At 38.9% G+C, this 21,021-nt stretch overlaps 5 protein-coding genes across 17 annotated transcripts; 3 read left to right on the plus strand and 2 right to left on the minus strand.

Moving 5' to 3' along the window:
• Positions 1 to 4,999: 4,999 nt before the first annotated feature.
• LOC124201174 (PMS1 protein homolog 1-like) lies at positions 5,000 to 8,979 on the minus strand. Of its 10 annotated transcripts, none has more exons than XM_046597668.1 (12): positions 8,892 to 8,979; positions 8,303 to 8,477; positions 7,680 to 8,234; positions 7,490 to 7,612; positions 7,287 to 7,433; positions 6,765 to 7,223; positions 6,477 to 6,693; positions 6,281 to 6,413; positions 5,807 to 6,196; positions 5,600 to 5,727; positions 5,370 to 5,521; positions 5,000 to 5,306 (listed from the first exon to the last, which is right to left on the minus strand). In XM_046597668.1, the coding sequence occupies exons 2-12, from the start codon at positions 8,450 to 8,452 to the stop codon at positions 5,130 to 5,132; spliced, it is 2,631 nt and encodes an 876-aa protein (XP_046453624.1). In that variant the 5' UTR covers positions 8,453 to 8,477; positions 8,892 to 8,979; the 3' UTR covers positions 5,000 to 5,129. The 10 variants fall into 10 exon arrangements, with proteins under 10 accessions (XP_046453624.1, XP_046453621.1, XP_046453620.1 ...); XM_046597665.1 differs by having other exon boundaries at positions 7,677 to 8,234; XM_046597664.1 differs by having other exon boundaries at positions 7,677 to 8,234; positions 8,838 to 8,973.
• A 64-nt stretch (positions 8,980 to 9,043) lies between these two features.
• LOC124201175 (peptidyl-prolyl cis-trans isomerase G-like) lies at positions 9,044 to 12,334 on the plus strand. Of its 2 annotated transcripts, none has more exons than XM_046597671.1 (13): positions 9,044 to 9,168; positions 9,243 to 9,413; positions 9,480 to 9,612; positions 9,674 to 9,761; positions 10,006 to 10,035; positions 10,105 to 10,250; positions 10,313 to 10,478; positions 10,543 to 10,810; positions 10,874 to 10,969; positions 11,034 to 11,185; positions 11,248 to 11,513; positions 11,619 to 11,968; positions 12,087 to 12,334. In XM_046597671.1, the coding sequence occupies exons 2-13, from the start codon at positions 9,255 to 9,257 to the stop codon at positions 12,261 to 12,263; spliced, it is 2,031 nt and encodes a 676-aa protein (XP_046453627.1). In that variant the 5' UTR covers positions 9,044 to 9,168; positions 9,243 to 9,254; the 3' UTR covers positions 12,264 to 12,334. The 2 variants fall into 2 exon arrangements, with proteins under 2 accessions (XP_046453627.1, XP_046453626.1); XM_046597670.1 differs by having other exon boundaries at positions 9,045 to 9,168; positions 11,613 to 11,968.
• LOC124201176 (succinate dehydrogenase assembly factor 3, mitochondrial-like) lies at positions 12,324 to 13,110 on the minus strand. Its single transcript, XM_046597672.1, has 3 exons — positions 12,870 to 13,110; positions 12,674 to 12,748; positions 12,324 to 12,609 (listed from the first exon to the last, which is right to left on the minus strand). The coding sequence occupies exons 1-3, from the start codon at positions 12,984 to 12,986 to the stop codon at positions 12,409 to 12,411; spliced, it is 393 nt and encodes a 130-aa protein (XP_046453628.1). The 5' UTR covers positions 12,987 to 13,110; the 3' UTR covers positions 12,324 to 12,408.
• Positions 13,111 to 14,080: 970 nt separating this feature from the next.
• On the plus strand, positions 14,081 to 17,840 carry LOC124199755 (ras-like protein family member 12). Of its 2 annotated transcripts, none has more exons than XM_046595690.1 (9): positions 14,081 to 14,565; positions 14,974 to 15,030; positions 15,294 to 15,415; positions 15,485 to 15,505; positions 15,575 to 15,646; positions 15,727 to 15,776; positions 16,366 to 16,484; positions 16,577 to 16,672; positions 17,392 to 17,840. In XM_046595690.1, the coding sequence occupies exons 1-9, from the start codon at positions 14,442 to 14,444 to the stop codon at positions 17,571 to 17,573; spliced, it is 843 nt and encodes a 280-aa protein (XP_046451646.1). In that variant the 5' UTR covers positions 14,081 to 14,441; the 3' UTR covers positions 17,574 to 17,840. The 2 variants fall into 2 exon arrangements, with proteins under 2 accessions (XP_046451646.1, XP_046451647.1); XM_046595691.1 differs by having other exon boundaries at positions 14,498 to 14,565; positions 15,259 to 15,415.
• A 687-nt stretch (positions 17,841 to 18,527) lies between these two features.
• LOC124200820 (28S ribosomal protein S11, mitochondrial-like) lies at positions 18,528 to 20,890 on the plus strand. Of its 2 annotated transcripts, none has more exons than XM_046597138.1 (5): positions 18,528 to 19,020; positions 19,362 to 19,492; positions 19,562 to 19,662; positions 19,726 to 19,791; positions 20,362 to 20,890. In XM_046597138.1, exons 1-5 carry the CDS (start codon positions 18,698 to 18,700, stop codon positions 20,470 to 20,472), a joined length of 732 nt encoding a protein of 243 aa, XP_046453094.1. In that variant the 5' UTR covers positions 18,528 to 18,697; the 3' UTR covers positions 20,473 to 20,890. The 2 variants fall into 2 exon arrangements, with proteins under 2 accessions (XP_046453094.1, XP_046453095.1); XM_046597139.1 differs by having other exon boundaries at positions 18,580 to 19,020; positions 19,344 to 19,492.
• Positions 20,891 to 21,021: the final 131 nt, after the last annotated feature.

A 21,021-nucleotide genomic window follows, 5' to 3' on the forward strand; every position in this document is an offset into this window, starting at 1 on the left:
GGTCGTTAATCGACTCCACTTTGAACACAAGAGAAACATATTTAGATTGCGGTAGAAACAACAAGCGAAAGTCTTTTACCCGCTATCGTAAAACATTAACTGTTGCGCGGATGTCCCCAGCCGCTGGAAATGGTTTTCTTTTATAATAACAAGACCAGTGCAGTCAGCCAAATACATGAATCACTGATCTCAACATTTTGTTTAAAAGTCGCTTTCCCCTTTTTTTCTCAATGGGTTGGAAAACAAAGTTAATTTTGTCGAAAATAAAAGGGTAGCGCAATCACTCTGGATATGGCAGTCAAGTGAAACTCTAGCATTGACATCAAACCATCCACGTATATGTTATACACTCTAGCCGTGTAAACACATTAGAAACGCTTGACTAACTCATTTCTTTATATCTCTTTCCAGTTAGCGAAAGGAATCTGCGTTTGACTTTGTCTAACTGCTCGTTACCAAAGGGTAAATAGAAAAGACGGTGTGAGCACGTGCAAGTAGTAGATCTCGCTAACGACCTCCTGACGTCCCTACTCACTTTTCTTTTGTTGTCAAACGTCGTCAAATAAAGATCAGATCAATGACAATGAACTAGTTCGAGACTGCGCTGGTTTCACACAGCACACTTCGTTCCAAGTTCGCGATGTTTGCGTCATCACAATCAACCACTAGCGCCTTTGCCCCTACTGCTGCTGGTGGTTATTTTGTCCCGCCGCCAATTTCACCACTCCCACGCCAACGAAATTACCAACAATAGCAACGATATAAACTAGTTGGGTATATCACCGCGTCTGAGAGGACTGAGAGCGACAACTTCCAACTAAGAATGGGGCGCGGGATCAAAGGCTGCAAACCCCATCTCCGGGGACAAGCGGAATTGCAGGGGATTCAGGCGGATCAATGGCGCATATACACAACACATCACTACCGCCCGCGGCCCGCGCCAGAAGCATCTCGTCATCGCGAAAGGCGACTCTTGGTGCGCCGGCCCGCATTACTAATTTTACTATTTCCTCCCTCCCCCATAATGATGCGACAATTCTCCTCACGCGTGAGAACCACTTGACGTTCACCAACATTCAGCCAATATGTTGGTCCATCTGCTTCTAACCGGAACATGTCCGCGCGGAGCTCTTGAAATCTCCTATAAAACAAAATCGAGCTGGAATATTCGACAAAGTTGGTGTATGGCGTGGCACACTGTATAAACTAGCTACTAGGACATAGGAAAAAGTGCGCCACCGTGGCAAACACGAAAAGTTTATCCTATATCCGTGCGTATGTGCGTTCAGACGAGAAAAAATGGGAATTCATCGCATCATGAAAGCGAATCATTTCGGCTGCAACGATGACGAAAGAAAACTTTATGTGTGGGCGAAAAAGAAATGTACGCTAGTACATTTATATATATTTAGGTTACATTTTAGCTGGACCGAGCTATACCCCATGAGAAATTGGTTTCGCACCAAACCGTAAATCCTTCAATGTATACAATAATGCGATGAATGCCAGCAGTCCTTTCTAGTTTTCCCTTGGCTGGGCAGTTATGGCAGTGCGTCGGTGTATAAGCTTAGCATGCTGCCAACTGCCAACTGGACTTTATCGTGTTATCCAAAATTCCGCCAGCCGTTTCTCATATCCTTATTTGACAATGGATGGCTTGTGTCTGAGTTTTTCACTCTGTATGCTATAGGCTACTATGCATTGATCTCGGTATTACTATTTTATTTTTCCAATGAATGTGGAAATATCGCCCTTGCATGGTTTGTACACTATGGTCTAAATCAATAAGAGTGATGTACTAGTAATACCCGCAATAAAAAGGCGATATACTAAGCATATTATAGCGAGATACTTGTAAATCCGGCTGCGAACTGTGGAGCTATCGAAAATTGGATGGCACTGGTGACCTTTTGTGCAGAAGGTCAATTGAAAAGGCATTAAACTTATATTAGATGCACTATCCAATAATAAATTAATAACCAATACCAATAAGCAGAGTTGAATCACGCACCATGGTGACAACTTTAGCTTGATTTCCCAAAAAAATACGTAATTTCCGGAAATGTTATAAACAATTTCTTTCTTCAAAATTTAATCCGTTCTAAGTTAAATACCCCGTGGAAAATTGCTTCTCGTAAATAACTAAACGAATTATTAACCTCTTTACAAAAGTGGGCCATTACTTCTATAATCCCTATCCTATACTCTCTAATTAAGAGTTAGAATCCTAAATCGTGCAAGAGCTCACTGACCCGAAAAAGTTGCGAAATCATGTATTGTGTAGAAATATTTCTTGGTATACATACCGGCATACGAGTGCAATAAGGGACGTGCATTCGGGACTCGCACGTCACGCTAACATCTATGGACAATGAGAGAAAGATCGATGAGATGCGAGTGGGATGGATTCTAATATCGATTGGGCGGATCCGAGAATATCTGTTTGTAGTCGACTGAAACTCTGAAATGGACAACTAGCACGGACAGCCAACAGAGATCAAAGTATTGTGCTTTGGTGCGTTCATTACACCTAATTCCTATGTCAAATGCACTGAGCGAAAATGAGTCTATAATGCCAAGGAGGAGATAATGGAAAGCGACAAAGTGCGATGAAATGCACTTTGTTGATGTTCACTTTGTCTTCCATGTACCTCATTCAATTAATCCCTTAGTCATCAAATTTGATTGATTGAACAGAAAAGTGGATAGTAGTTGCAACGAGAAATTGAATTAAAAGGCGGGATATTCGAATCTCATTTGTTTCCAGGTTACGTCATTCAAATTGCCTACAGATAAGTATGCATTAAGTATTAAGCCATCATCAGTTCTTCATCAGGGTGGTATTGACTAAAAGAAATTTACTATAGTCTGCGTGAGTTGAAAAATGCCTGCTTTACAAGTCAAATCCTTTATAAATTTAATGTTTCAGTTACAAGTCCAACTTCTACGCCCGCGGAATTTCTTTTTTAAACTTTTATCTTAGCATTATCATTTTTGATCTCAAAGAATATTCAAAGAATAGAGTGACTCTAACAAAATTTAAGTTTCATACTTTCATGACGTCGTGAAAAAAGCTGAGACGCAGTAAAACATAAAAACAAAAAAACGTTCCCCAGGTTCTTCAGCCGCTGTTTCTAAATCCCATTTTTGTTTTCTTTCCATTTCTCGGTGGCTTTCAAATCCGTGTTTGTGAGAAAAACGGGCAAACTTTTATAAGACAATGGGAAATTGTTAAAAGTTTTATTTTAAACAAAATGTCTGATATATACTAGGTTTAAAAAGACAATCGAAGACAAGTCATACTCTCTGGGGGAGGAAAACTTGTTTCCCTGGTGTTAACCTTTACGCGATAGACCCAAAACTAAAAGGCCTGCAAAGGTGAAAAGCCGACAGTCTACAGAGTTGGGGTATACAATTACATTACAAGTCCCATCTAGAGCACAAACGGGTCGACATGATTAAATAAGATGAACCCTCGTGTATAACATCATGAAGTCAAATGATCTCTTCTTCTCGAAATCCAAGTTTACGGTTGAAGTACCAGTCAGCTCATGCTTTGTTGTTACACGCACAACAATAATCTGCTCGATGGGGGAAAGTGCTTACATACGACACCTGGGCGTCTACTTCAAGCGTCCGGTAATAATGAGAAAGCAGTCAGTTCTCATGTACAGGTGTTGCAAATCTATAAAATCAAAAACACACACGACATCTACACTTTGCGCAAGTATTATGTGCTTTATAGTGGAAAGTGCTATCGGATAATTACATAATGAGCAACTTTTAACCAAGCCAACCAATCACGCCATTCTCTATTTTTCTCCTTATCAAAATGACTGGTTGATTGACGTTTGGAACATTCTTCGAGTTCTTTCCTTTTTTTTTTCTAACGTGTTTGATTACTATTATAGGATTCTAGCGTCAGCTTACAACTCGTTCTACAAACTTCTCGCAGCCAATTACATAGTGCCCTGTTTTGGCTTCCAGAACTATTCGATACAATTAGTCTTTCCAGTCGAAACTAGCGCCCGTCGGTATAGGCAACAGGCATATTCTCTTTCGAGAGAAAACAAAATCCGACTTGTGTATGTCAATTACGGCAATTCGGCACGCAACACTTACGTAAGAATAATTGGTGAGGTGCCAATGTAAAAAAATATTGTTGTTATTGGTTAGAATGATAAACAGTAACACAATTGCGCAACAAGAAGAAAACCTTATTTCCCCTTCGCGGAGTGCAGACATTTCCCTTACACAATAATGTGCCTTGCCACAACATCATTCAAGGCATTGTAAGGAAAAGGCGATAAATACATATTTTGACGTCGGAAAAAATTGGGTAAGATGGAATGGCGCTATCCTATAGCTGAATTTATGGGCCGCCCTATAAGCAAGTTGGTTGTAATCATGCAAAACTCGCTTACTAAGTTTAGTCGAACGAGAATGGATTCAAAAGTTTTAGTTGAGCACTTGCCGACTTGCTCAACTTGACTTACTTTGTCCGGCGACTCTAAAGTGAACAGTAACGTTTGGTCGAATGATAAATCAAGTACAATACGGAAGCGGTGACGTACTTCCGGAATGCGTGGTCTGCCCACTTGGACTTACACTTGCTTCCCAGTAGTACGGAATGAATCAATAGCTGCATTCCAACCAGAGCAGATCTGAGAAAGTGAGCCAATACAGGCTACCTATCAAGTATCAACATTGTCGAGGACATTTTCCATACAGATCTGTTTGAAACCACAGCGTTTTTTTATACTGCGCGGATGAGGACACAGAAAGTGGGTGAAAGTCCTTGACAATCATGCCAGTATTTTCAACCAATGGAAAATCGTCTTTGTCCATTTAGATCGGAATCAATGATGCGAATCAAAGTCAAACATAGCTATACTACATGTAAAAGCTTTTTGTGTTGAATAAACGACTCTAACATAAAAGAATTATACCTCTCTCCTCTTCAGTAGAACGTCAATATCGATTACAGGTCTCAATGGTGTGAGAAACAGGGGGAAATGTATGTATCGATCCCGTACAATAATAACAACTTAGCATACTTCTTATTAACCAAAAGAAAAAAAAGAAAAAAGAAAGAAAATGGGGTAGTTACAGTACTGCTGGTAAACATTTCAGTATGTGTTCTCTTTGTTCGCTGGCAGAGCCCCGATGGAATGACTCCAGAAGACAGGTTCTCCGTGTAAGCAAACATTTTCGGGATCAGTCGACAGCCATTGTTCAAGCAATTCGCAAACCTCATTTGTCTCCGGTTCAGTACATCGCCCGGCAGCAAGTCGCGCAGCTTCAGACTAAAACAAGTGAATAAATGAAAACAAACAAGCAAAAATAAACAAACACTTGCGCTAGTTTACCTTCAAGTACATGATTATCTGACCAGGACGACAACTTTCCACAGTACTGCCGTCTTTTGTGACTTGACGTAGGAGATTTCGGACGTCGTTTAAATCGAATCTTTGGACATTTGCAGGGACTTGATACACCACAACGCCAGCATCGTCAGAGTCTGCAATTTCAAGTTCAGAAGGAAATGTAGCGATTCAAGCGATTAAGTAAATACGAGGAAGCTATTCAAGAGCCATACCAACACCCAGACGAATTCCGACGCCGTTGGCGACGACCCGAGAATCAGTGATAGTCCGAGTTGTAGCAGTTTCCCACTCGCTTGGTAAACTTAGGAGTTTTCTCCAGCCCATAAGGTCTCCAAAGGTTCTAAATTAAGAAAATTCAAATTAATCAAATCAGTGATTATAATAAACAAACATTTCACTATCGTCGCTTCATTGTATACTTTTTATCGATCAACATGGGATTGTTAACAGTCCTCGACGGAATGACGTGTTCATTGACGAGTCGAGTGTAAAGTATCATCTCGTAAAGTCGAGTGAAATTGACGGCCATGACGTCATTTCTGTTGGAACAAAGCCAACTACCGCTTTCGATTTTCTTCAAGCAGAACCACTGATCTTTAGTCTTTAATTGGGAAGATTCGAGCGACTGGTTCAAAATGTCCATGGAAAAGTCAATGTTACTTGACGTTCTTTTAGGAGGTGGGGCAGATGCAACTACACTTCTGCTTGGAGTTCTTTCAGTCCGAATGACGGGTGTCTGTGAGCCGAGCAAATAGCGATCTAAAGAAGTATTGCTCATAGATGATTTTTTTGGCGTTCGAAGCTTGTTCCTAGTTTGTTTTGTTTTTTCAAATTTTAAACAAACTATATGTGAAGAGAAGGCATTTAGGTACAAGCATATTAAGAGTAATTACGCATTATAACGTTGCTTGTTGGTTTCGGATCTCATTTCGTATTTCTCCCGACTGTTTTTATCAAGGTTTTTCCATCCGTTATTCAAATTCTGCGACAACTCAGTAAAGCTCATCGTTGGATCTTGAGAAAGAACTAACAAAAAAAGGGATATAGTAAAAAATCGATCAAAGTACATTAATATTTTCGGATTTTTACTTTCGTTTCTCACGTCTTTGCAGTATTCACCAAATGGATCTGCTGGAATTTTTCGAACTCTTCCATTCACAGTCTCTAAAAGGGAAGGTGATGAACCAACGATTCTCGACGTTTCCATTGTCTCAATTAGCTTCGGCTTCTTAGCTAGATTGCCTAAAACTGGAGGATCCGATAGTCGCTTGGCCAAGTGTGGCTGTCCTCTTAGCACCTGTATCGCCTATTCGAAAACCAAATTTTTCCAATTACTCTTTTACTCAACACAATAGATAAATCTCTTGGTTAACTTACATGAACAATTTGTCCATCCGAATTTGTTGCTAGTCCCCTGCTCCACTGATCAGAGCCAATCGCTATGATTTCAGGTTCATTAGAAGCGGATTCATTCGTTTCGAAGCTTTCCTTTTCTACTGGGACCTGAAATGGTTCGTCAAATCCACGAAACAAACAATCGTCTTCCGGAAAACCATCAACGGAGTCAATTCGGGTTGATTCAAGTTGACGAAATCCAATTTGTGAATCAAAAGTGGTTTCAAACTGGGTATGAAGAGGAGCTTGAGTATGACTTTTGTGTTGATCCTCCAATACAGTTTCTTCCACCATTCGCACCTCCGTCACGTCTGGGTTAACCGCTAAAGTGCTGTTCTCGCATTCAGCTGTCTGCAAATTAACTTCCGTTGGCTTCTCGGCAACCAAATTTGTTCCTAGAATGTCGGAAACCCGTTTTCTTATTAACTCGAGGACTTCACCCTACAAAAAAGTATATTAAAAATGGGATCTCCATTATAATTTACAAGTCCGATAAAATCTTACTTGCCGTTTCAACAACACTTTAGTTTTGTTGGGTTCTACATTGACATCCACTTCGTCTCCTGGGAACTGTAGCGAAACGATGAATATTGGATAAACTGCCGACTTTTGATCACCATCCCGAATGAATCCGTAAAGCTCTTTCATCAGCTATAAACAAATACTACTGTAAACTATCGAGTAACTTCGAATATGTAAAACCTCACCTTTTCAATGTCTTTCGAAATAACAGGACGTTGGTTGATGAAGGTGAAACAACGATCAGGACGATTTCGATAACAAATTTCTAAAGGAGCAGTCCTTTTAGGAACCACTAACACCATTTGTATCTGTGATGCGACATCAAGGCAATAAAAAATAGGAAAAACACAATGAAATAACAGAGTTATTTACCACCTCATCTTCGCTGATGAATTCCATGTTAGAACAAATTTCGTGACCCAGTGTTTGACGAATGTTTGCTGTAAAGTCGGTGGCTCGATTCTTTTGCCAGATCAAACTGTGGTCGTGGTGAAGACTTAGGTGGAGTTCGGGATGAATCAATCCGTAACTGAGAAGGAGTTCTTCAACTTTAATCAGCTCATCTTTTTTTCTTTTTGGAGTTTGATAATATTGTTTGCGAACAGGAATATTCCAGAAGAGTGACGTCATGACGACTAAAGTGCCTTGACTCAAATGAGACGGTTTCACATCCACCACATCACCATTACTGTCCATAGTATAGGTTGAAGCCACTGGATCTTCAGCCGTTTTAGTCGTAACCGACAATTTGGCTACAGCACAAATGGCAGCTAATGCTTCACCTCTAAATCCATAAGTTGAGAGAGCTTCCAAATCTTGATGCTGACTAATTTTGGATGTGTAATGAGGCAAAGCCATCTTCAAAACATTTTCTTTACTAACTCCTGACCCATTATCTGTTACTTCAATCTTGCTAAGACCACTGTTTTCCTAAAAAAGTTCAGATAAAAAAAAGGTCAGATATTTAATTAGTTGTTCATTTATTTAATATTAGTTACCAGTTTAACTCTTACAACAGTAGAGCTTGCATCTAGGGAATTTTCAACCAACTCTTTTACTATGTTGCAGACAGAAGTCGCTATTTGTGTTGCAGTTATCAGTTGCACGGTACTGGGTGGAAGTTCTGAGATGATCTTTTTCTCAACCATTTTGTTCAAGTTTTTTGTTTAAGCACTAAGGATATGAAAGCATATTGGTTATTAGTGGTGGATTAGGTCAATCAAAAGCAAATCAATTATCAAAGTATCAGGATTAAATTTTAATTTAACTCAACAATTTTCACTGCTGACACATTAGACAATGCTTGAACTATGTTTTAGAAAGTCTGCTACAAATACTTCAAGATTTTTACTGGACTAAAGTCAGAAGAAATGGAGCAGTAGATTGTAATTTATTGCAAACATTGTCTGAACTCTGGAAGCAAATAAATAGTGTAGTAAAAATCTTTTTTTTTTCTGCTATGGATGTTCTATTCCCTCCATTTTTGTTTTTTGTTTGCCTCTATTTTTGTCTAAAATCATAATGTAAAGTAACCTTTTTGAAAGTTGAGAAGTTTAGCAAGCTATTATAAATAGTAGTGACAAATACTTTAGCTTTTCCCGAGATGGACATAAAATTGTTTTGTACACAAGTGACAAGAACTCTTTCGAAAACAGACTACCGCCATTAATTTACACAGGCTGTGTTGCCAATATGTGGTAATAAATGACAATATTTTTCACTTTTCACAAGCTGTTCTTCGGCTTAGGGCAACTTCAATGCTTGGGCATTACTAATTTTGTCGTGGCCAAAAAAATCCAAGTTTTTCCATTCGAGATTTTCAATTTCACTTGACTTGACAATAGTATTCTAAATTACAGATAAGGTTATTTCAGAGATAAATTTCATTCAGTGGTCTTTACGGTTTTTCAACTTGCTGATTCTGATTTTGTGTTTTAGGTAGTTCAAAAAATGACGGAAGTGAAGAGTCACAAACCTCGATGTTTTTTTGACATCGAGATCGGCGGTATTGCAGCCGGTCGGATCGTAATGGAACTTTTCAATGACATCGCACCAATCACGTGTGAAAATTTTAGGTCTCTTTGTACAGGAGAGAAAGGCATTGGAAAGGTGTGTTATCTATTCGATATAATGTTTTCAACTATTAAGTGGTTTATTGTTGCATTTATTCTTCAGACTACAGGAAAACCACTTCATTATAAGGGAATTGTATTTCATCGTGTTGTCAAAGATTTTATGATCCAATCAGGGGACTTCTCAAACGGAAATGGAACTGGAGGGGAATCAATTTATGGCGGAACTTATGAAGGTGTGTATTTCGTTACGACAGTAATGACATTCAAGAGTAATTTATTACATTTATTGCTTAGATGAGGAATTTGTTAAAAAGCATGAGCAACCCTTTCTTTTATCCATGGCCAACAGAGGAAAGGATACAAATGGTTCTCAGTTTTTCATGTAAGACATTTTGTTTCTATTATTCACTTACGTTAGTTGTCAACCATTTTGATAAAAATGAAAATTGTCATGAATTATGCTCTATTCATTAGTTGCAAATTCATTCATGTGTGTAAGTTAATTAAGGAGAAAATTGGTTACAGTGGAAAGGGAGTTCTTTACAAGATGATGATCCAGTTCAATCTAACCCTCCCCTACATCCATGGGCACTGTATTTTTCTTTGAATTTTTGTGTCATTGGCAGAACTACCCAGCCTTCACCTCATTTGGACAAGTAAGTTGGAACAAATTTTCCTCTATCTCTGCAAGTACTTTAATTGATTGTTGCTTTTTGTTTGTTTAGTATTCACGTTGTGTTCGGTCACATTATTTCTGGTCAAGCAGTAGTGAAACAAATTGAGGGTCTACCGGTGGACAGACGGAGTCGACCATTGCAAGATGCTAAAGTTGTGAATTGTGGAGAACTTGTTCCTAAGGCCAAGCCGAAAGGTATTTTATTACAAAGAAGTTTGAATTTATTCAAATTACTTAAATCAATTTTATAATTTCAGAGGAGAAGAAAAAGCGCAAGGTTTCTGTTTCCAGCGAAAGCAGTAGCGCCAGTAGCAGCAGTAGTAGTGAATCCGACAGCTCTATAGAGGAAGGAGAGGTTAAAAAAGAGAAAAAAACGAAGAAAAACAAGAAGAAAACATCTAAAAAGGACAAGAAGAAAAAGAGGTTTTCTTTATTTTTTGGTTTATTGTTGCTAAGCAGTTACCAACAATTATTCTCTAATGGTCAGATCAACGAGTGGTGACCAAGGGGAAAAATCCGATCAAGAACTTGAAGGGCTGCCTCATCCATTGGTGACGCTCTCGAAAATTAACCCCGACGAAATCCCCGAGGTTCCGTCTAATCGCTATCTTTATCGAGGTGAAAAAAAGAATGATGACGCAGATTCGAAAAAGAAGGGTAATAATGATGAAGATGAAAGAGGAAGGGAGAAACGACGTGCCCAAATACGTGGACGAACTAAAAGCGGCAGGAAAGTCAAGGGACGAGGATCACTGGTAATGCCATTTAAAAAAAAACTTCCTTAATTTTGAACTTATATAAATCTTTCGATAATACAGCGGTACCGGACCCCTTCGCGTAGTCCGTCTCGGAGCCCAACTCCCCCTCATTGGCGTTATGAACAACGCAAAACAATTTCAATGAAGGAATTTGAGGTACAAAATCCAAACAAATTTTTTTATTTTTCAGTTTTAACATCTTTTGTTTGTTTATTAATAGCACCGTGAAAAGGAAAGGAAAAAACGAGACGATGAATTAAAGAAACGTGAAGAAGAAAGAAAGAAGCGCCACGCTGAAAGGGAACAAGCAGAAAGGCAGAAAGTTCTTCAACGGGAATTGGAAGAAATGGAACAGCAACTCAATATAAAAGTGTAAGTTTGAGTTTTTGTGTTGTGTTAAAGCAGTAGAATTCACAGTGTCTTGTTTTGTGTAGCCCTTCAGAAAACAAGGAAACAAACAACGGCACTTCTGTTCCAAAGGAGAACGAGAATAAAGCTGAAGAAAATTTGTCGATCGCTAAACCTGACAAAGAATCAAGTGGAGCTGTTGATTTTGACCTTGCACTTGATTATGAAGAAGATGCCCCTCATTCTGAAAACGAAGGAGAAATCAAAGAAGATGCGAACGTTAAAACTATTCAACATTCCCAGCCAAAGCCCAAAGAAGACGCTGAGTCGTCGGACGACAGTTCTGGTCAAGGTAATTATAACTTTGTGCACTTATTCTTGGAAGTGATGTCGTCATTGTTTTTTTGTTTTATAACCCAAAATGGACAATTCAATTTGTCAATTTGTTAAGGATTAGGATCGGATACTTTAGAGAAGCTTCGAGGCAGGAGTCGTTCGGAATTACCTAGTCCTGAAAGTGAAGACATCTCTCGGAGGCGTGACTCACGAAAAGGACAACAATTGCCCGTAACTGGCCTTAGTAGCTTAGCCAAAACATACGCTGACGAAGAAGCTGCTGCTGCAGCAGCAGAAAACAGTAAACCAGCAGCTCCGGCCACCAAGGTCGCCGAGGAGAAGGTTTCAGCAGAGATTGTTTTGGCACCTCAGACAAAAGACAACAATCAGCAGGCCAAAGGAGGCGCGGTCAAGGAGGCGGTGGAGAAAGACAAAGACAGCGGCAACCATTCCAGCAAGGATAAACAAACGGTAAAAAACTTTCTTATTCGTCTAAGAAATTGTTTATCTTCTTCACCGCATAAACAAAAAACGACTTGAATGTGCAAAAGTTAATACATTTTTCTGAACACTTTTATGCTACTTTTAGGATCGCCGTAGGAGTCGTTCTCGTGACAGGCGTGATTCACGTGAACGTGATAAGCACCACCGTGATTCAGATAGGCGTAGGAACGATAGACGCCGATCGCGATCACGCGATAGATCCCGCAGGGATCATAACAAGAGAAGCCGTTCGAGATCCCATGAACGCTCAAGAAGACGCTAAAATCGTGGAATTACAAAATTTGAAGTCACTTGACCCTGAAGTTACACAGAAATACAAGAATCAGAACACTATCTTTCATTATATTAATTCAGAAATCAGTACTAGAGGGGAAAATATGTACAATTTGTTTAGAAATTGGAACATGTTAAAATTTTTTAGGCAGTATATCATCCTCAATTGAATCTACTTTGGGTTTAATTGCTTCTTGCATGAGTTCGTGCAATTGGGAAATCTGGTCGTCTTTGAATAAGTCAAGTTCTTCTGGAGTGAGATGTTTGCCTAAAGCAGGAGTTTGTTTTTTCAACTGGCTCACATTCAGCTGCTTTGCAAGGGTAACTGCATAATCCTAAATTTTTTTTAAATTTTCTATAAAATGTAACAAAATTTACATAATCTTTTTTGAACAGTACCACCCATCCAGTCATGAATTGATTAACTTCCTGTGGTTGGCATGTCTTGTGACGTTTGAACTCATCTTTGACGTACTACAAGAACAAAAGACAAATATGGTTAATCCTGATAAATTTCAGGTAATAATGTTGCAATTCACAACAGTATTATAGAAATCTAATTGTAGAAAGCACAAAAGAACAGAAAAACTTTTACTTGATCACCAATCGCTTTTATCTCCAAAGGTAATCCCCGATGAATCCGAAGTATGGTTTTATACAACAAACGAACTCGTTGAACATGAGTGAACGCGGTAGATGTAGCACTAGCCATTTTTAAATTATGTAACAAAGTTCCTCTAGGGTACAGGGGAGTTCTTCAAGATATCAAGTTGTAAACAATCCAATATGTTTACTACTTCTCATCACTTGCATCAGAATCGTCTGTAGTGAAGACAGTGTTGCCTTCAACTTCATAACACGCGTCGATGTGTAACAACTAACAATCAGCAAGTTTTCTTCTATTTATCTATTTTTGTACTCGCGGAATGCGATCTGGTACATCTCTTTTAATCACCAACTAATTTAAAAGTCCTTCACCGTTGCCTTTTGATTGCTGTAAATTATTTACACGTCCGTGCGCCCGTACATTCATAACTTTTTCCACTCCTTACACGTTTTCGTTCAACGAATGCAGTTTTTCGCGTATATTCTGGTAAATCTCAAAGCGTTGAAGTAATATCTTTAAGTTTTTTTTTAAAACTATGTTATTTTGTGCTTCATCACATTCAACTGTCATCAAAGGTGAGTTGTCAACATTTGCCACATCTTAGAAACGCTATGGCAACAGCAGTTGGGGCTGTTTCCTGAGAAACCGGGACCGGGGTCGTCAACGTTTCCAACAGTCTTTTAAAAATGCAATACGTAGTAACTTTTTTTTCCAAAACGATGTGAAACGAAGCTGTCAGTAGGGTCACATCTGGTCTCCCTACATTCACACTAACAACATCACCACGTATAGCCCCTATACACGTTTAAAACGACTATTTCGGTGATTTGGAACAGAATAACGCCTCATACGATATAGATGCAGTGCCCTTTGGAAGATTATGCTTTATAAGACTTTTTCCGGAAGTAAGCATATTTTATTTCATAGTTTTAGTAGGCTAAAACCTTTTCGAACGATTCTATATATCTTTTATCCAAGGTTCTAGCAAACTACACGGTGGGTGGGATATGAATATTTCATAATATTCCGCGCGCGTTGGCTTGGTTACATGCGAGGACTATATCGGTAACGAACACGCCCCTTCTTGCAACGTCGTTGAAACAAATAGGATGATCTTTCCGTTTTAAATATAGGCAATGTCTGCGCTTGCGCCGTTGGCCTAAAGAAAAGAGGGAAAAGATTTTTTCGTTTTCTCATATACACGTTCAACTTGGGTGACATCTCCTCTATACGTTTTCCTATCTGCTGGGCAGTTATAAGTGGAAACAGCAAGGATACAGAACGCAAATAGATATCGCTCTCTCTCTCTCTGCACTGTCTTCCCATGGAGTGCACCAGCAGCAGTGCCGCCGTTTGAATCATTTCTCCTGCTGCAACAATATTATTGCCATCGGTGACCGCGGTCAATAAATCAGTGGGGAAAACTCCATCGCAGTTATTGATGTCTGGGCGGAAGACGTTCATTCACAATTCATCTTCTCCCTGCCCGCTCGACTCTGTGTCGTGTTACTTTGACGTCGTAAAAATTTCATATCAGTGATATATACTTGCACCGTTGTCATGAGTACGATACAATCTTCCATCTCTAAGCGGAATCTCCTCATGATGCGTAACAGAAGCGGATCTCAAGGAACCAACGAAGTCAATTTGGCTTTAATCGGAGAGCTCGGCAGCGGCAAATCAGGTCCAATTACATTCTACCTAGTAGTAGTAATCAATACTATATACAGGCCATTGTTTTGCCCATTTGGGTTGGGCAGAATAGGAAGCAATAAGGCGGAAAGGTGAGCGAAAGAGGAGAGAGCGCAATTTCCGTGTCCGTAATAACAAACCGCATTCGATGCGCTGCACGGCGCGGTTTATTTTTCTAAAAATAGTCGAGTCCACACATTTTTACGCGTATTAGTCTTACGTCTATCTCCATATCACACGCTCCCTCTTTCAGCTTTCGAAAGCTTTTCTTCCGCGGTGTCTTGATGTTGTTTTTCCACACGTTTTATGTTCTCTCTGATGGCGCTCGTTTCGACCCCTGCAGCAGACCTAACCAAACTATTAGACAACAAATAATAATCGTTTTGTGTTGTTCAAATAGCCCTGACTGTGAAGTATATCACCCGCCGGTTTATCAACGAGTACGACCCAGAATTAGGTACTACTAGAATATCTACTGTAGTCTACCATCCGTTTATAACACAATTTAAAAAAAAAGAAATCCTGTCTGCAATTGCACCCCATCACATACGTAAAAATAGTACAGGATTTGTACATAAGATGTTGATATAATCGAGGTAGCTTTATTATCTCGTTTCCTCCTTGTCAATTAGACTTAAAGATGTATATAGTTTTCCGATGAAAAAGACATAAATTTTCTGATCAGATTATTTTCGAAATGAAATATATTTTGACGGAAAGAGGACACTTATTCCAAGCCGGAGCATGTCGACAATCAGGACATTTTGGTGAGGATTATGGACACGTGCGACAAAGAAGGCAAAGACCCCGAACGCTATTTGAAATGGGCTGACGGATACTTAGTAAGTCCTCATTTTAATTCATTATCGAATTTAATAAAAAATCTTAATTGTTTTCCTTCTTAATCACAGGTAATATACAGCATTACACAGGTATGTGCAATTTAATAATTTAAGGTTTTCATCGCAAAATCAATTAATTGAGGAATTAATTTTTTATAGCGAAGCAGTTTTGAAACGGCGCAGAGGTATCTGGACGGTATAAGTCAACATTTAAGACTCACGACCACTTACGTAATGAGCTCATCATTTGAATATTAAAAAATTTATCTTTTTCAATGATTTTCAAAGAAATTGTTCTATTATGCAATTAGGACGCCCCGCTGATACTTATTGGGAACAAAGTGGACCTGGAACGCTACAGGTAAGAAGCTAAAATGCGCCAGTTGAACGTCTTATTAGTTCTCGTTAAATCCCGCGGTTAATTGTGATTCGGGGACGTGAATTAGCAACCAATGTGCACCATTCCCTGCATAGCGTAGAGCTACTATAGTGAAAGACTGATAAATTGAGCATTCATTGTGTTGATTGTCGTAAATGAATCACTCACCGAACTCGTCTACGGTATTTCGGGGGAGTACATACATTACGGAACGAGATGTCAACGTCAGTACAGAGAAGATATCAGTTTGTCTTTCGCGCAAATAGCTGCCCCAAATGACCAAGAAGGATGAGCAAAAGAGCTTATCTCAGTATAAAGTTTTGCCCGTGTAACCAACAGCTGTTCCACGTTTCTTGAACTTGTGCCAATTACCCTCCAGCAAAAAAAAAACACCTTTTAATGACATGTATCTATTATACTTTTTTGCGGGGCTCACCGTTATTACTCAGTCAAGTTGTTTGGTAGAGCCAATGAATTTGAACCATTTGAAACATCACAACAACAACGAATGGGGCATATAATGGAAATAACATTTGTATAATTTATTTCGGTTTATTCTTGACATCATCAGGACGGTAAGTAAACCTGAAGGTTCCAGTCTGGCTCATTTCTACAACGCTGCCTTCTTCGAGACTTCCGCGGCCGAAGAGTTCAGCTCCGTCGAGCGCGTTTTCCACGAAGCTATTCGCGGTAATTGGCTAATTTGAATAAACATTTGATATCCATTCAATTTTGAAGGAAAACAAAAAGCTATAATTCAAATATTTTTGGGGGGTTCACAGAAGTGATTCGCGAGCAGGAGCGCTACATGCCCATTCGCAGTTTGTATTTTGGCAATGAAGAGAGCAAAAGCGGCAACAGTTTCCTCACGCATATCGGTAAGTCAATTAAAAATGAACCGTTCCGACTCGCGACAAAGAATTTTCTTCTATAAGGAATTGGTCTAGTTTCTCTCTTATATCTCGTAATCGCCCGGGCTATTTTATTTATAAACCAATCTAGAAAAAAACAAAATTAATAACCAGTGACAGATTTATCACGTTTGCCCTGCGGTCTTCCCTTCTCTCTGTTGTATAATAATAGATGATCGATTATCTGGGACTGGTGACAATTCGGCGACACTGCGGTCAAATCACGCAGTGTAGCAGCACAGCTCTACGTTTCGGCGCAGGCTCGTAGCTACTACTGTTATAGCATAATTAAAAAAGAAGAGATTTGAAATCGTGCCAGAAAATGTGCGTCTGTTTTGTTTGGAAATATTGGCGAGCCCGTGATAAAAGTACCTTTGCTTGCTATCTCAACACGACATTTCACGCTGGAATGAATGTCTTCAAATGCCGGTTGGGGAGGCTTTGCGAGTGGGTGGGTGGGTGGGTCCCCCTAGTTGGCAAACGCCTCCTTTTGCATTCGTCGATTGCACAAGAGAGAAAATCCTGGTTCGGGAATTGAGCTGCTCTCGGGTTCTCTACTACCACGAGGTTCATTTATAGAATCCCGACATGTTAAAGACGGGATTTTACGACACAGCCTCTGCAACCGCAGACGATAAATATGACTAATTTATTTCCTTGTTTTTGTTTACGTCATCGTGTTGCAGATCGTTCACGTCGTTTGCGCTCACCGGGAGTGATCCATCATAGCAGTAAGAACGGACAGTCCAGCAGCTCGTCGTCAAGCGCCAGCAAGGACGGCAGTAGCAGTAGTCGTCCCGAAGCTGCCGGCAACAACTCCCGATTCTCTTTCCTTAAGGGCAAAGGTTTCAAAGGAATTTTCCAATAAAATCACGGCCGCAAAATAAAACGAAAGTTACACAAGTTTCACTCATGTCATTTGGTTGCAATATTTCACTGTCATTTTACTTTGCCACTTTACAATGTCCTCCCACACCATTATTTTTAGCTGATGCCTCAATGTGATCTGATGTTGATAAATGTATCGACTTTTTAAAAAATTTGCTGCACAACATATAATACTGATTTCGTCGTCTTTACACGAACAAGAATGAGTGTGAGTTTCACAAGAATAAAATATAAATATCGAACACTTTTTTATTATGTAATTTCAATTTCGGATTCGAGAAGTAGAAAGAGAAACTATATGAATACTTTAATTAGCCGAACTTTGCCGAATTGATGAAATAGTATCTGTATGATGACTACTAGGATACGTTAACTTCCGCGTCTTTTGAAACTCAATTGAATGTGAGCCCCTTATTAGTTAAAAGAAAATGAGATCGAATTTCTTTTTCTGAAATCACATAACTTGTGAAGAAAAACGTAGTTGGATCGTTGCCTACATAAATTCTCTAATTATCATAACAGTTTTAAAGCTTAGTTTTCACAGATAAAAAGTACTACAACTTCCACTTAGTAACCTAAATCATAATAAACTGTATTTCGTAACTGGTGGTCGTTACCCAGAATTATCGAAATTCAACCGGAAATCCCTTTCCTATTATCGTTTGAATTATTCCGAGGAAAATGTGGATGTACGTGTCATCAACAGTAATGAATTTTAACCCACGGCTGATGAAGAGATCAAGAGAAGTGTAATCAGAATCCATTTTCAAAACCTAACCAATGTATAAAAGTACTTTTTTAAGATAATGTGGTAAAAGAAAAAAGAGAATTATTATTGATTTTGTAGCTTCCCACAGCAGTCACATTTTGAATGTTTACGTGTGTTTAGGGATAACGTAACATGGGAGGAGGAAGAGAAGGGCGGCAACGTGGACGAGACTTATTTTTATAAGTGTGGCAACGTTCGTCTTCCGACTTGTCCAACAAGAAATTTCTAGCCTTTTCCCTCATCCCTGCCGCTTGCTGAAGGACTGCATTGCCCCAAGTCCACCATCTTTCTCTTCTCTAAAGCATTTTCTACAGATCGGACGTTCTTTGCAGTGCATGGCGCTTAAAAATTTAGCTCGGCGAGCGTTTTGGTCGCTGTCGAGCTCTTTTTCACGCCATTCAAGTGGGCTCGACGCGAGGATCATTTCTAACCGTATCTCGGTGAATTGGCTTTCTTCGCAGTCAGATAAATGGTGGCCGAAAAATCAGCTCAATCTCGATAATGGAACAAGCACGGTGGACCACGCCCGACGCCATTTCCAGACCTGTGCAACTCGTCTCAAGAAAGGTGACCTTTCTCGCGCACAAATGGTTGCTTCCATGCCTAAACTGGACGAAGGAACGCAGGGCGAAAAGCTGTTCGACGTGCCCTATGACGAGTAAGCATACGACATTAATTTTTCGCCATTTTTTTTGTGCGTTTTTCGGTTATTAGTAGTTATATGGCGTATTACATTATGAGGTTTTGCTTTCAGTTAACCTGTATCTTGTAGCTTGTTTTTTTTTGCTATCAGGAAGCCATCAGTACCCATTCTAATATAATATGAAATATCTCTTCGATTACAGTAAAATCTTCCTTTTCTTATAAGTAATGTACTAGAATTGTTACACATAATTACTGCCAAGAAAATAAATCCTCTAGTTTAGCTTTACATGTGTCTGATCAACATTAGGTATTGACTTATTTTCTTTAATAATTTAGATGATTTTTTCATCAAAGACAGACAAACCAATTTCCTGATGAAGGAACACCCAATCGGCTATTTGATGGGATTCGATTTGCAGACCTTCCCATCTGTGACATAAATGCAACCCCCAACAATACAATCATGACACTTTCTAACAGTGCTGGTAAGAGTTTTAATACAGATCATTCAAATAGGAATTTATGCTTTAATTTTTGCCTTCTTCCCTTTATAGGTTGTGTAAAGATAATTCATAGTTGTGGCAGAGAAGGCTTCAAAAACACACGTGAAGGGACTAACATAGCTGCACAAGCAACAGGCATTACTCTTGCTACGGTACGATCATACTTTTTTAGTAAAAAAAATGGTGAACTTAATTAATTCTTAAAAAATTTACAGAGAGGTATTGGCATTGGGATGAAAACTGTCCGTGTAACTGTTGCTGGGCTTGGTCCAGGAAGAATGGTAAGTTCGAATTATCAACACAATTTTTTCCTCCTTCCTTAAATGCGACTTTGGTTATTCAATGTCAGTAAAATGTAAGAATATGCCTAAAAATGCTTCTTTGCATTGATTTTCTTAACCAACAAAACTTGCTTGTGTGACCATGTATACATGGTATTTCAAATAATTGGTATGTGCATTCAGTGTAAACATTAAAATTTATTGACAGTCAACTAGCCAATTTACTACATTATAATTGTTTTCATTTAATTTTCATCACTAAAAGTTGAAATTTGATGGGAGACTATTGTTTGGAGTGAGTTTTTAATATTTTAAAATTATTATGAAATCAGATACCCTTTTGTTAATTTTTGCTTTGTTAATCAAAGCAACACCTGTCTGTGCTAATAGTGCTGTGATTATACAATTACAATAGCGGATTTAATTCTTAAACATCGAGTAATTTCAAACAAAATAATTTCAAGTTATTTAAATCAATATTTCTTGTGTGCTTTAAAAATTTATTTTATGGAGTTCTTAAAGTTGATTTAATGCAAATTCAATTAATAACTTTATGTAATTCAATCCCAGGCTGCCATCAAAGGATTAACAATGGGAGGCATGAATGTGGTATCCATCACCGACAAAACACCGGTACCTTGGGTCGCGCATCCTCGCCCCAAGAAACGGAGAAAGCTGTAAGCTCAACATTTATCCACATTGCCAACATCTTACTTAATTGTCCTCAGACCACATCTTACTTGCTAAGGGACATTTTTGCTTAAATGATGGCCGTCTTTCCTCAACTTGTTAAAGCGTTTTGTTCTATTTGGCCAATTGGTGCCACGTAAAATTTTGCGCTATGTAATTGACGCATTTTTCGCGTTAGTAATGAACCCGATTCAAGTTCGATGGATAACATTCTAGCCTTCGAGTTCATTTAATTTGAAATCAAATCTTATTGAGGCTAACTTCCCTCCATACTTCCTTAGTTGCTCTTTAACATCTTTAGTGTAAATATTTCCCTAGTAACTAGTCATGATGATAAATGTAATGTTCGAAGGCAGAAGGACTTGAATGCGAAGTTGTTAACTTCTGAATACATGTTTCGTTCAAATAATTTTGAAAGTATGTTTTGTTTGCTTCCGTCATCGCATAGGGATTTTCTCTTATTCTTCTTGCCATCTGAGCAATTAGATTTAGTGTAATTTAATTATTTTTCCCACTCAAGTTTGCCAACTTTAGTTAGAC

Source organism: Daphnia pulex, chromosome 8, assembly GCF_021134715.1.
Source record: "Daphnia pulex isolate KAP4 chromosome 8, ASM2113471v1".
Lineage (NCBI taxonomy): Eukaryota > Metazoa > Arthropoda > Branchiopoda > Diplostraca > Daphniidae > Daphnia > Daphnia pulex.

What these genes read in the sequence shown, in the direction of transcription:
- LOC124199755 (XM_046595690.1), top strand. Translation starts at nt 14,442, where the DNA reads ATGAGTACGATACAATCTTCCATCTCTAAGCGGAATCTCCTCATGATG. An exon ending in GCTCGGCAGCGGCAAATCAG is followed by an intron (nt 14,566 to 14,973) that starts GTCCAATTACAT and finishes TTGTTCAAATAG; the next exon opens with CCCTGACTGTGAAGTATATC. An exon ending in CGAGTACGACCCAGAATTAG is followed by an intron (nt 15,031 to 15,293) that starts GTACTACTAGAA and finishes TTTGACGGAAAG; the next exon opens with AGGACACTTATTCCAAGCCG.
- LOC124201175 (XM_046597670.1), top strand. Translation starts at nt 9,255, where the DNA reads ATGACGGAAGTGAAGAGTCACAAACCTCGATGTTTTTTTGACATCGAG. An exon ending in AATGGTTCTCAGTTTTTCAT is followed by an intron (nt 9,762 to 10,005) that starts GTAAGACATTTT and finishes TGTCATTGGCAG; the next exon opens with AACTACCCAGCCTTCACCTC. An exon ending in AAGGACAAGAAGAAAAAGAG is followed by an intron (nt 10,479 to 10,542) that starts GTTTTCTTTATT and finishes TCTAATGGTCAG; the next exon opens with ATCAACGAGTGGTGACCAAG.
- LOC124200820 (XM_046597138.1), top strand. Translation starts at nt 18,698, where the DNA reads ATGGCGCTTAAAAATTTAGCTCGGCGAGCGTTTTGGTCGCTGTCGAGC. An exon ending in GACACTTTCTAACAGTGCTG is followed by an intron (nt 19,493 to 19,561) that starts GTAAGAGTTTTA and finishes TTCCCTTTATAG; the next exon opens with GTTGTGTAAAGATAATTCAT. An exon ending in GGCTTGGTCCAGGAAGAATG is followed by an intron (nt 19,792 to 20,361) that starts GTAAGTTCGAAT and finishes ATTCAATCCCAG; the next exon opens with GCTGCCATCAAAGGATTAAC.
- LOC124201174 (XM_046597660.1), bottom strand. Translation starts at nt 8,452, where the DNA reads ATGGTTGAGAAAAAGATCATCTCAGAACTTCCACCCAGTACCGTGCAA. An exon ending in TTTCGAAAGACATTGAAAAG is followed by an intron (nt 7,434 to 7,489) that starts GTGAGGTTTTAC and finishes ATTTGTTTATAG; the next exon opens with CTGATGAAAGAGCTTTACGG. An exon ending in CGGATGGACAAATTGTTCAT is followed by an intron (nt 6,694 to 6,764) that starts GTAAGTTAACCA and finishes GTTTTCGAATAG; the next exon opens with GCGATACAGGTGCTAAGAGG.
- LOC124201176 (XM_046597672.1), bottom strand. Translation starts at nt 12,986, where the DNA reads ATGGCTAGTGCTACATCTACCGCGTTCACTCATGTTCAACGAGTTCGT. An exon ending in TAAAAGCGATTGGTGATCAA is followed by an intron (nt 12,749 to 12,869) that starts GTAAAAGTTTTT and finishes TTGTTCTTGTAG; the next exon opens with TACGTCAAAGATGAGTTCAA. An exon ending in AATTCATGACTGGATGGGTG is followed by an intron (nt 12,610 to 12,673) that starts GTACTGTTCAAA and finishes AAAAAAATTTAG; the next exon opens with GATTATGCAGTTACCCTTGC.